The 13,318-nt window shown below is 44.0% G+C and overlaps 1 protein-coding gene across 1 annotated transcript in view; it reads left to right on the forward strand.

The window, feature by feature from the left end:
* Positions 1-13,318, forward strand: part of lmbrd1 (LMBR1 domain containing 1) — a 116,718-nt gene that overhangs the window by 75,865 nt on the left and 27,535 nt on the right. Inside the window, 3 exon segments of the mRNA NM_001292855.1 lie at positions 5,474-5,576; positions 10,865-10,969; positions 11,811-11,960. Of these exon segments, the coding sequence (NP_001279784.1) occupies positions 5,474-5,576; positions 10,865-10,969; positions 11,811-11,960 (358 nt within the window).

Genomic DNA, 13,318 nt, shown 5'->3' on the forward strand with positions numbered 1-13,318 from the left:
CGGTCACCCTCATACCCCCTATCCTTCCAGTCCTCCATCCCTCCTGATCCCAATCCCCTGCTCGGGTCCAGTCCCTGATTGTCAAGCGCTTTTGTACGTCCTCCCGAGATGAAAGGCCCTGTACAAATGTATTTGTTGTTGTTTTTGCATCCTATGGCTTTCTACTAACTATTTGTTCCCAGTACATTTTAAATATGCTGCTTAGATCTGCATTATGTTTCTTTCAACATATTGTAGTCCAAAATCGTGTGTCCTCTCCATCTTTACTGCTTTTAAAACGTATATATTTTCAGTTCTATCATCCTTTTTATTCATTTCCTGTATAAATGACAGGATCATCCTCCCCATTCGTCTCTGAACCTTTGCAAATGCAATAATGGCCTTTTAAGGAAGATTGCTCACAATTGTGGCCTCTTTTGTATGAGGTCGATGTGAAATTCAGCTTCCTAAGCAAACACTCTCTCGAGAGGGATTCCTTTTCTCGTTAGCCTCGCAGAGAGGTTAAAATGAAGATTGGCATGATGTTGTCTTGCAGCTGCTTTATTGCTACCATTCTAAGCCTTGGCTGGATTCATCCCGTGCAGCATTGTTCAGTAAATGTTTGTAGTAGTGTTCTCAGGAGGGACAGTATTGTCTCTGGGAATGCACTACAACAACAACTACTATTTGCATTTATATAGCATCCTTCACACGAGTCGTAATCTCAAGAGGCCTTAACAGCAGCCTCTGAGATTGCAACTTGTATGACACTGAGCTGTAAATTGAGGGGAGGGGCCCGAAGGCAAGGTAGCCTATGTAAACTAATGTAGACTATGATGAGGGACTGGGTAGACTTGGGATGTATTGCTTAGTATCAAGGTGGTTTGGGATGATTCAATTGCGGTGCTGAAAATAATGAATAGAATTGACAAGTACTGCAGTACTACTGCAAGGTGACCGTATCGGAATCTTCCCCGGTTGATACAGGTTTGCTTAGATCTTAGGTCTACAATGCGCACTGTACCAGAAGCACGTTACACCCAGTTTCTTGTGCTGATGAACCGGCTTCTAGGATTAAATAATGTCCGTCTTGCAGGTGGTTACTATGTGTAGTCGATTTCACTTGTACAGGTGTGCTATGCATAGGAAGTGCTGCTGACGCCATATCACAAAGGAAGTGATGGCAGCAGCAATCCAGATCTGCCTTATTCTTACATGTTTTGTTTTAATGCCGAAGTCTGAGAGAAAATACATCGGATTGTTTAAAAATGGGGCGGGGGAGATAGGTTTTTTTGAAGTAATATTAAGTATTAAAGGGCGTAGGGAAAGTGGATTAATAGATAATCTAATAAACTGGCAGAACAGACTCGGAAGCAATCATTCTCATCCTATTCCTAATTTCTCTTTGAAACGAAACCCAAGTCAAGGGTTGTGTCAGATGAGCCAATAACCGGTGAACACAGGCCAATTGTGAGAATGGGACTTGCCTGTCTATGACCTGCATGTTAAAAGAACATCGACGTTTTACATCTACATCAGAAAATAAAATGCAGCGACTTTAACGCAATGCGGAGCTTCTGAGTCTGTTGTAAAGCTTGTGAAGGATTTGATCTTACAGAACCGGTGCTGCTCAATCAGAGCTATCAGCAGCTTCTCATCTGCTTCAATTGGAAGCCAGGCCATTTCTAGATGTGACTCCTATAATGGTATGAAAACAATAACAAGTTGCCTTTATACAGCGCATACATCCCCTCCAGTCCATCACCGACGGATGAGCTTACAGCCACTATATCCTGAAGCTTTGGAGCTCTCTCCTATCCCCCTGGAACACTCTCCCTCAAACCTTCTGCCTTGCCTTGCCCCCTCTTCCATTTTTCAAGTCCCGGCTAGAAGCCTTTTTTTTGACCGTGCTTATAGTCACCTACACACACCCCCACACCCTCCCCCACCCCGGCTTGTAGTCAGGCTCCGCCACTGTGAAGCACTCTGAGACACTGACCTGTGTGAAGAGCGCTCTATAGATGCAAGTTGTTGTAGTTGTTGATGTGGCTTGGAGCACTTAAGGTGCTGATTGAGCACCCATACACTAAAGAGAACCTGCTTAATATTCTGGGAACTGTAGATGGGTGGGGGGGGAATGCGGTGAGCATGCCTCTTGGCTTACTCCGAGAGAGACTTCCATTCACGGGATCGTTAGAGCTTTCACTGGAAGTCTGAGATTTGTACTTGAATTTTTTGGGATTTCTGATACACCGGTGTGACCAGTCTTGAAGACAACGCCACTAATAGCAACAACATTTATATAGCACCCTTCACACAGGGTAGCGCTTGCTAATCGACAAGTCTTTTGTAATTTTAAGAAGCAATCCTCAACTCCTGTATCGTTTTGGTTAGAGCAAGCGCCTTGCAATCGAGAGGACCCATGTTCGATTCCTGGGTTCTCTTGCTTGCAAAACCTTAGGCAAGTTTCCTTACTCTTGCGTGGGACACCTGTTTACCTGCCAGTAAGTAGGAACTTGGTTGTTAGTCAACTGGCTAATCCTTCAAAAAATAAATATATTGGTCACTCAATCTACGATTGTTTGTGGGACACTGCGGTGTGCAATTGGCTGCCATGTTTCGCCCACAAAATATGCAGTCAGTTAATTTTAAAGTATATTCTGTGAAGCTCTTTGAGATGTCTCAATGATGTGATGAAGGGCTATATCAAACACAAATGCAAGGATTATTATTATCACATGAGATTTGAATTCACACACGCTCCAAGGTGTATATGTATAGAACACTGATGTTGATTGACTTAATTCGGCAAGAAGTATGTAAATTGAGCTTCTTGCTTCACTTGCATTGGTGTCTTAGCTCCCAGCAGTAAAAGAAAGACAGGATTAATTAGCCTTGGTTGTGGAGTGATGATTGCCGTAATGACAGATTGTGGCAATAGTTTGCAACTTGCAGGGAAGAAACCAGGACCGAGAAAACCGTTCTAGCTGCTCCATTTGTAAAAGAAATGGAAAATTGATTAGCCTGGATTGTTAGTAGAGCAAGAGGAATGTCGCACAGGATAAATCCTGTTCAGAGGGGCATATATCCTTGTAATGTTCTGATTCTGCATTGTACGTGGACAAGTGCTTTGTTCATTTAAATTGCAGTGTTGTAAATCCATTTTTTGGTCAGCCGGGTATCTTGACACATGAAGAAATCCATCTTAAGAATGTGTTTAAGAGCATCCGTCCAAACTGAGAATACCATGCATCCCACCTACACATGGGAATCCCAGAGATAGATTGTTGGAATGGCATGCGCGCTCTTTCCTTGTAGGGACAGATCCTGCTTACCTAATTCCGGAAAGTACTAGGCGTAGGTTTGCAAGAGCCAAGGCTTGGGGACCCTAGAGTGTGTGTTGGAGTAACTGCTGGAGTCTACTAGCAATTAATAATTTTTAATTTCTTATTGGGTAATAGGCATGTTTGTTGCAACTGATTAAAAGTTGTATAAAATTCCATCTCTTGACATTGCACCAGTTAGGAGTGGTGGAATTCCCTTAGCAAGTATAAGCGGGTTAATTTGCTGCAAATAATTTACAGACGATTAATTATTTTGATCAACCCGACTTCGGAGCGACTTAAAGCCCAGCCCATTGATGTATTAAGTAAAGAGGTATCTATTAAGTGTGCTTATGAGCCTCACTTAAAGCTTGTGCTTTAAAAATTCTAATTCCTCACGGATCTCTCAATCAGTTATTTATGCCTTGTTTAAAGGTTTATTTAAAATGTTATTGTCCACAACTCTGCTATGCGCTACCATGTATTTTCAGATGTGCTTTATGATATCCGGACTATGGAGTAGTTCTGCTTCAAATGGATTCTGGTTCACTGTGCGTGACTTCAACTGGAGCGAGCATTGATATTCTTTTCAATATTTGACTTCTCTATTTCTAGCAAGGCTACAAAAATTGTGAGACGATTCCTCAGAGATGCCACTCTGTTGTTATATATTTTAATGGTTTGAAAAATTGTGATTATCTATGTAAAATTGGCATTAAAGAAATTGATTTCCCCCTAAATTTGAGCATGCTACAAAGGACAAATGTGAACTCTTTATTTTTTGTTGACACATGCGGAAACCTGTCACCCTGCTTAAGAGTATCCAAACGGCCTGTGTTCCATCTACACATGGGAATTTCCCTGTCTGGAATGGGATACAGGATGAGATGTTAGAAAATGGTACATTGCAGGGTTTTTTTTAGTATCATGTAGTAGCTTGTGGCATTATTAATTATTTGTTTGCGTGCATATTTCAAAGCAGCTGTTGCACCATTCCTTTGGCTGGCTAGTCTTGCGAGGATACTCCTGCTCCTGTAAGATCTGCTGACTTGCTGTGTTCTGTCAGGAGTGTTTCTGTTCTGTCATTGGCATTGCTGAGATTGCTAACTAGGTGTAATGGTGAGTAAGCAGTGTAAAAGGCTAATTTACTGTGCAAGAATTAACTTGGATTATTTCCCCCCTCATCATATCCTATGTCACTTGCTCAGTTAGCTTCTCCAATGCATATAGCCAATCTTTACATTGCTGAAGACCTGATGATTCATTTTAAGAACATAGGAACAAGAGTAGACCATTCAGCCTCTCGAGCCTGTTCCACCATTGTATAAGATCATGGCTGATCTGTACCTCAACTCCAATTACCCGCCCTTGCCCCATATCCCTTGATACCCTGTCCTAACAAAAAGCTACTCACCTAAGTCTTGAAAATTTAAATTTTCTTTAAAAATTCTCTCAAACAACTTTTTCTGTCCTGGTTGATTAAAATCAATTAAAATTAAAATGTTAAAATCACAGAGACTGGTTGTTGTACAGCAGGACAGGGCTGCTGGCTTCTGAGGACTGGGTGGGAGGAAGGAGGAGATTAGGCCACGTGGGGAGTAGCTGGAGTCTACTCAAACTTCCTGCACAGTAGCCTCTGGTCTGAGGGAGGAGAACCCACTATCATCCAGGTGTGACTGGGTGAAGCGTGGAGAGATCTGAGAATCGTAATCATCATTGTGTTTGGTGTAGAGCTTTATCACGTCGGAAGGACGTCTCAAAGCACTTCACAGGAATTATTGTGAAATGGAGCACAATTGCGCACAGCAACATCCCATCAACAGCCATGAAACAAATGACTAATTTTATTTGGGGCATTGTTGGACAAGAACACCTGGAAGGAGAAACTCTTCTCTTTTTGGATATGGATTATTTGTTTTATTAATTAATTAATTATTATTAGTATCCCTTTTCAACCCTTTGAATGGCAACGGAGTTTATCTGGTTTAACTTGTGATTCCTGCCATGGGTAAATTTAGGAATTGAGTTGAGATTCATCTCACTAATACATAATGTGCCTTTTGGTTAAATTTCACGGTTGGTCTTAATAAGGCCTGGACAACAACCTTTGTTTTCCGAAACCCACAAACCTGCTGCAACCAATTTCTTAAATGGTATTATTTTTATTCCAGCTTGGATAAAGCACTCCACTCAGTGGGGTTTGACTCCGGATTCATAATCTTTGGAACTAATCTAGCGAATCCTTTGAACAAGCTTTTACTTGAACTACAAACAGTAAGTATAAACCTGAGGGTTCATTTGATCCCTAATAAAATGATCAACAATGCTAATTCCCATTCTGCAGTAGTAGTAGTAATAATAATCTGTGCATTTGATATAGCACCTTTCACATCAGGAGCATGTCTGAGTGCTTCACAGAATATATTTGGAAGTATATTGACTGATTTTAGGCAAACTTGAACTCTTGGTCAATTTACAGTGATTTCTCTCTGGAAATTTAAAACTTCAGTGTGATTTGCTATGGTCTCATGATCCTCATGCTGAAGACTGGTCCACTGTGAAAGAAATTCTCGTTTAGCTCTTACGAGTTCAATCTTCATTCTTTTTGCTTCACCATTTGTCACTGTATTCAGAAACAATGCCTTCTGAAACTCTTGCAGAATTCTGTTTACCTCGCAGTAAGTAGGCACCCGGTTTTAGTCGATTGGCGGATCGCTTTCCGGGGATAATAATTCCTCCAAAAAAAAATTAGTCACTCAATCCACAGCTGTTTGTGGGACACTGCTGTGCGCAATTGGCTGCCACGTTTCGCACAAAATATACAGTCAATTCACTTTACGGTATATTCTGTGAAGCGCTTTGAGACATCTTGAAGATGTGAAAAGCGCTATATCAAATGCAAAGAATGTGGAGTCCTGTAGCTCAGTGGTTAGAGCGCTCACCTTGCAAGCGAGAGACCTGGGTTCAATTCCAGGCAGAGGGCGAAACCTTGGGCAAGTTTCCTTACTCCTAAGCCTAATAATCCCTCCAAAAACAATAATAAATTGGTCATTTTCAATCCACGACCGTGGGACATTGCTGTGTGCAATTGGCTGCCGTGTTTCGCCCACAAATATACAGTCAATTCACTTTACAGCATATTCTGTGAAGCGCTTTGAGACGTCGAGAAGACGTGAAAAGCGCTATATCACATGCAAGGGTTATTATTTTTTTTTAAATCCTACCTCTTAAATCCTTTTGCTCAATCTTTTGTCACTGTATCCAGTGACAAAAGTGACAATGCATCTGTCTTCTGAAACTTTTGCAAAACCACTTTGTCTTGCTCTTTCTGCCTTCAAAAGCTTCCTAAAAATGGACCTTTGATCGTGTTTTCAATCAACATCTTCACGTATACTTCTGTGCTCAGTGTTTACTTCTACATCTGTCAAGTGCTTTTAGACAGTAGTTTATGTGAGAGCACTACACAGGTACAAGTTGCTATCTTACATTTTGGTCCCTGACAGACTGTAGAAACGGCCGGTATTTCAACTCCCCGCAGCTCAATGCACTACAGTCTTTCAGGATGTCCCTCCTGAGCTGAGGGGGTGGCAAGCTGGTCTCTTTGACCCCTGCAGCTCCTAACTACCTGTTCCTGCCGCTGCCATGAGAGGACGGTACGCTGGGGAGAGAGGGTGCGGGTAGGCCTATGAAATCATCCACAGGGCCAGTTGTGGCCTCTGGGCCGCCAGTTACTCATTATTTAGGCAATCAAGTGTGATTTTTGTTGCCAACACTGTAATTGTAGTAAAATTGTAGTGTAACTGAAACTGTAAAGCAAACAATAACAACAGCAAACTTACATTTATAGAGCACCATTAACATCGGGAGGACGTCCCAAAGCGCTGAACAGTCAGGTGTTGGGGTCTGAGCATGGGGGAGAGGTGGTGTAGGGGTGAGGGAAGGCAGAGAGGTGGGAGGGAGACCAAAGGCACGGTCGAAGAGAAGAGTCTTGAGACCAGCCTTGAAGGAGGCAAGGGAGGAAGCGAGGCAGAGAGACTGTGGGTTGGAGTTCCAGAGTGTGGGGGCAGAGAGGCTGAGTCGGAAAGGAGGGTCTTGAGGTGGTCTTGAAGGTGGCAAGGGAGGGGGTGAGGCGGAGGAAGTGGGGGATGGAGTTTCAGAAGTTGGGGGCAGAGTCACAGAAGGCCCGCCCACCAATAGCGGGGCAAGTGAGTCGGAGTTTTAAAGCAGGCCAGAGCCCGCTGAGCCAAGGGAGCGAGCAGAATGGTAGAGGGTAGGAGGTCGCAGAGGTAGGGGGGAGCAAGACCATGAAGGGCTTTGAAGGTGAGGACCAGGATCTTGAACTGTATCCTCAGTGCGATGGGAAGCCAGTGGAGTCGGGCAAGGATGGGGGTGATAGAGTCATGGAGCCTGGTGCAGGAGAGGACACGAGCTTCCGAGATCTGCAGCCTATGGAGGGAGGAGTTGGGGAGCCTGACACGCAAGGAGTTTGCATAGTCGAGCCTGAATGTAATGAAAGTGTATGAGGGTCTCGGCGGCCTGCGGTGTGAGTCAGTGGCGGAGTCGGGCGATGTTATGGAGGTGGGGGAAGGCAGAGCGGGTCATGGCGCAGATGTGGGGTAGAAAGGATAGTTGAGGGTCAAACAAGAATCCGAGGTTCTGGACTGGCTTTTTAAGGTGGAGTGTACAACCATGGATGGTGATGCTGTCAGCGCCTGAGGTGAGGAGACGCTGACGGAAGCCAATCAGGAGAGCCTCGGTCTTGTTGATGTTCAACTGAAGAAAGTTAGCTCTCATCCAGGACTTGATGTGTGACAACATTCAGTCAAGACAGCAGTGGTCCTAGAGTCAAGGGTGGAGGCAGAGAGATAGAGTTGGGTGTCATCCGCATACATGTGGAAATTGACCCCATGTCTGTGGATGATGTCACCAAGAGGAAGCATATAGTTATTGAAGAGGAGGGGACCAAGGACAGAGGCCTGAGGAATGCTGCACGAGATGGTGCGGGGGCTAGAAGAGAAGCCATTTGTGGAGATGAAGTGCAGGCGGTGTGAGAGATATGATCTGAACTAGTCAAGGACAGCAGTGAAGGTTGATATGAGAGGAGAGACGGTGGATGAGGATAGAGTGGTTGACAGTGTTGAAGGCAGCAGAGAGATCAAGGAGGACGAGGAGTCAGAGGGAGCCCTGGTAGTAGATGGACAGAATGTCATTTGTCACTTTGACCAGGGCTGTTTCTGTGCTGTGGGTGGCATGGAAACCCGGTTGGAGGGGTTTATGAAGGGAGTGGTGGGAGAGGAAGGAGCGAAGCTGGGAAGCAACAACTCGTTCCAGGACCTTGGAGAGGAAAGGGAGGTTGGAGATGGGGCAGTAGTTTGAGAGTGGGAAGTGGGTCCAGGGAGGGTTTTTTAAGGATAGGAGTGATGATGGCGGTTTTTAATGGGGTGGGAACATTACCAGTGGACAGGGAGAGGTATATGATGTCTGTGATTAGAAGTGTAAGGAGATGGAGCTGGGAAGTAAGAAGAGGGATAGGGATGGGGTCGAGGAGCAGGTGGTTGGTTTCGTGGTGGTGAGAGAGGAGTGGGAGACAGATTCAAAGGTGTGGAGGGAGGGATGGGTAGGGGCCGGGGTGGGGGAGGGAGATGGGGAGGGTATAGTGGACGGATGGGCAGAGGCAACTGAGCAGATCCCCTTGACTTTGGATTCGAGGAAGTCCAGCATTGCCTTCCAGTTGGCATTGGAGGTGAGGATGGGTGAGGCATGAGAGGGTGACCAGAGGAACCAGTTGGTGATGGAGAAGAGGAATCTGGGCTTGTCCTTGGCATCCAAGATTGTCTTGGTGTAGATCGATGATTTAGCGGAGGCGAGGGCGGAGCGGTAAGATTTGATAAGGTCCAGCCAGATCTGCTGATGGACCGTTATGTTTAATTTAAGCCAGGTGCATTCAGCGGCACATACTGGTGCTTTAAGGGAGGGGAGGTGGCTGGTGTACCATGGTGACTTACGTGAATAGGAGACGGTTCGGGAAGAGAGGGGACCAAGGGAATCGAGAGTGGGGGAGAGGGAGCTGTGGAGAAGAGGATGATAGGTCATTGCGGGAGGAAGCCCAGTGATGAAGGAGCACTGCTTTGCCTGAGATGCAGTGCCTCGCTGTGTATGTAGAACCTTTTTTGTGTGTGCTCAGCATCTCTCTGGCAATCAGCCAGAGAGTCTATTTTGCTCTTTAATCCCTGGGAGGTTAAGCTTCCAGGTAGAGGTTGATGCCTATGGGTCAATGTTGCTGTGAGCAAATCCATCACTGTCTAGTTTTGGAACAGGGGAAAAGAGAATAGATTTCTTGTTCCTTCTGGACTCACCTAATGCCCTGGATTTATTGGTTTCCAATTTCCACATTATTAGATCTTCTCAAGGTACAGTAAACCTGTGGAACAGGCTCCCTAGGGAGACGGTTGATTCCTTCAAACACAGATTAGATAGTTTTCTTTTCGGAAATAACATTATGGGATTTAGTACGTAGGTAGTTCGGGACATATGTGCCTGTGACCGCCAGGAGGGGTAAGACGAACTAGATGGACCTTGGTCTATTTTTCATCAAGCATTTCTTATGTTCTTAAGATATTGAATATTTCCTACTTTGCGGCTGAGATGCACCTTATGTTTTGATTAGATCTAAGTGTCTACTGAATGATTTTACTTTAATAACGTTGCATCAACCGATTGCTTTTCTTGCTTATTCCCAACTGCACACCTTTGATAAAAACTTGCCACACTTTTTGATGAGGAAAGGAAAATAAGCAAACGCCTGTTAAGCAAAAGTCTGTTATAGTGTTAAGGCCTCCCTCTTTTCCATCCACAAATCTGGGTCGGAGCACAGAAATTGCACAAAGTTAAAGCTGTACAAAACCATATTTTGTAAAGATTCTCATCCGTTAGAAAACATTCTGCACTGGAAATTTCGATAAGATCTCCAAAATAACTCCTGTCAATCAACAACAACTTGCATTTATAGAGCGTCTCTCACGCAGGGTAATGTCCCAGAGAGTTTAACAGTGGACACCGAGCCGGGGAGGGTAGGGAGGAGGTGACCGTAGGTACGGTCGGAAAGGAAGATCTTCAAGCACTCTCAAATGCTCTCCTGGCCAATCCCACGATTTGACCATTTATACGTTTCCACTGTGACCCTTGACAGATAGAACTCTCGAGACATTGCAGAAAAATGCACTTGCTCAAAGTAACGGATTGTATAGTGTCCATCTCTTGTTTTTGTTTGCCCCCCACCCCCCAGATTTTAAACTGTTTGAAATCTTAATTTAATTTGCATCGCTCCTCATAGACAGGCCATGCTGAAACCTGAAAACTCTGACTTAGGTGTTGAGCACATTTTAGTATTGGCTTTCTGTTTACGTGTGGTCACTGGTCAAGTGGTTGGTGGCATCTTGTGATTGTGCTGTTATAAGGCGGGTTGGGTTTTTATCGACCTCTCCAACTACTGTGATAATGTGACTCTTCAGGATTTAGTTGTGTTTTCTACATGCAAATTGACACTTCTCTTTTCTTTGGAGGTTTTCCCATTGGATTACATCCTCATTGCCATCATCACTGTGTATCTCGTCTTCACTTCCATGGCCGGGATCCGGAGTATGGGCATCTGGTTTTTCTGGATGAGGGTAATTTTTGCATTCTATCGGGCTGGTCCCTTCCAGCTATTCAAGTAGACGTTAAAGATCCCACGGGAGCCACTCAAATAGAACTGAGTTTCTCCCAGTGGCCTGCAGGGTGATCACAAAGTCCTGTTAGCCCCGTGTTTTTATTCTACAGTGCAGTAAACAACAACTGAAACATGTAGAAGATTGATGACAATTGTATTTAGAAGTACTTAATTGTATTCAGTACAAGTGTTTAACTGTATTCAGATGTCCAGAGGGTTGGTGGGAGTGAGCGCCATCATTTTCATGGCAGATAATGATCCATTGCCATCTTCCCTAACATGGATGGAGTGAGGAGGAAGTTACTGGCATTGTTACACTCGACTCACCTGCAATAGAAAGCTAAAAAAAAAGTGGGGTAACAGGACTTTGTGAACACCCTGTAGTTAACAATCCTCCAAGTATATCTCACTGCTATTTTCTGGGTCCTTGCTGTGCTATAGGGGCTGTGTTCACCTACAAATAGCATTGGCAGTGGAAGTTCATGAATAGGCAGAAATAACACTAAAGGGGCAAATTGCATGTAATTCATTGAAATAGCGCAAAGTATCAATATTAATTAAACTTGGTTTCACTCCTTGGTTTAAAATGTTTAAGTCACAAAAGTTAAAACTCCAACTTAAGCTCTAGCTTTAGCAGTCCCATTGCTTGGGACTGTACCTTTGCATAAAAATTCTTGCCCCCAATTTATAAACAAGCATGAAGCCTTAAATTGCAAGAACGCTGACAGGCACAGCCTGAACGTGTCATCCGTGAAGTAATATGATTTGTTCCCTGTCTTTCAATCTCTTTTTGCAAATAGCTGTACAAGATCAGACGAAGACGAACCCGCCCCCAGGCTCTTCTTTTTCTGTGTATGATTCTCCTCCTGATGGTTCTGCACACCAGCTACATGATCTACAGCCTGGCCCCCCAGTACGTCATGTATGGAAGCCAAAAATACCAGGTGCAGGTAAGTGTTGCTCAGTGACGTTTTTCACACACTCCCCCCCGTAACTCAGCCTGCTATAATTGGCAGTTTTGAATAATAATAGTAATAATATGAATCCTTGCATTTGATATGGCGCCTTATTATAACATAACATGTAGGAGCAGGAGTAGGCCATTCGGCCCTTTGAGCCTGCCCCGCAATTCAATCTTGGCTGATCTTCTAATCTAACTCCAGCTAATAACCTGACCCTACCTTATCCCCATATCCCTTAATCCCTTTAGCAATAAGAAATCTAACACATCGTTGAAATGTCTCAAAGTGTTTCACAGAATCTACTGTAAAGTGAGTTGACTATATTTTGTAGGCGAAACACGGCAGCTACTTGTGCACAGCAGTGTCCGACAGTCGTGGATTGAGTGACCAAATTAATATTATAATTCTTCAATTTGAAGGGATTATTACCCCCGGAAAGCGGTCCAAAAGTAACAACCGGGTTCCTACGTACTGCTATGTAAAAGTAACGCCGCTATTTAAGAAGGGTGGGAGACAAAAATGGGGAACTGTAGACCGGTTAGTCTGACATCAGTGATAGGGAAAATTCTAGAATCCTTAATTAGGAACGTCGTAGTGGGGTACTTAAAGACCTTAATTAGGCAGAGTCAACATGGCTTTACAAAAGGGAAATCATGTTTAGCAAATCCTTTAGAGATTTTTGAGGATGTAACTAGCAAGTTAGATAGGGGGGAACCAGCAGCTGTAGCGTATTTGGATTTCCAGAAGGCATTCGTCAAGGTTGCCACATAAAAGGCTGTTGCATAAGATTAGAGCCCATGGAATTAAAGGTAATATATTAGCATGGATTGAAGAATGGCTAACGGAAGAAAACAGAGAGTAAGGATAAACGGGTCCTTCTCAGATTGGCAGGATGTGACTAGTGGAGTGCCACAAGGATCAGTGCTTAGGCCTCAATTATTTACAGTCTATATCAATGATTTAGATGAGGAAATAGAACTTAACATATCTAAATTTGCAGGCGAAACAAAGCTAGTTGGGAGGGTAAGTTGTGAGGATGACACAAGAAGAATGCAAAGGGAAATAGATAGGCTAGGTGAGTGGGCAAGAAGGTGGCAGATGGAGTATACGTGGGGAAGTGTGAAATTATTCACCTAGGTAGTAAAAATAGAAAAGCGGATTATTTTCTAGAGTGGGAGAGACTAGATAGTGTTAGTGTTCAGAGGGATTTGGGTGTCCATGTACACCAGTCACAAAAAGTTAGTATGCAGGTACAGCAAGCAACTAGGAAGGCTAGTGCCATGTTGGAGTTCATTGCAAAAGGGTTAGAATACAAGAGTAGGGAAACCTTGTTGCAGTTGTATAAG

Source organism: Callorhinchus milii, unplaced genomic scaffold (assembly GCF_018977255.1).
Source record: "Callorhinchus milii isolate IMCB2004 unplaced genomic scaffold, IMCB_Cmil_1.0 Scaffold3, whole genome shotgun sequence".
NCBI classification, from domain to species: Eukaryota; Metazoa; Chordata; class Chondrichthyes; order Chimaeriformes; family Callorhinchidae; genus Callorhinchus; species Callorhinchus milii.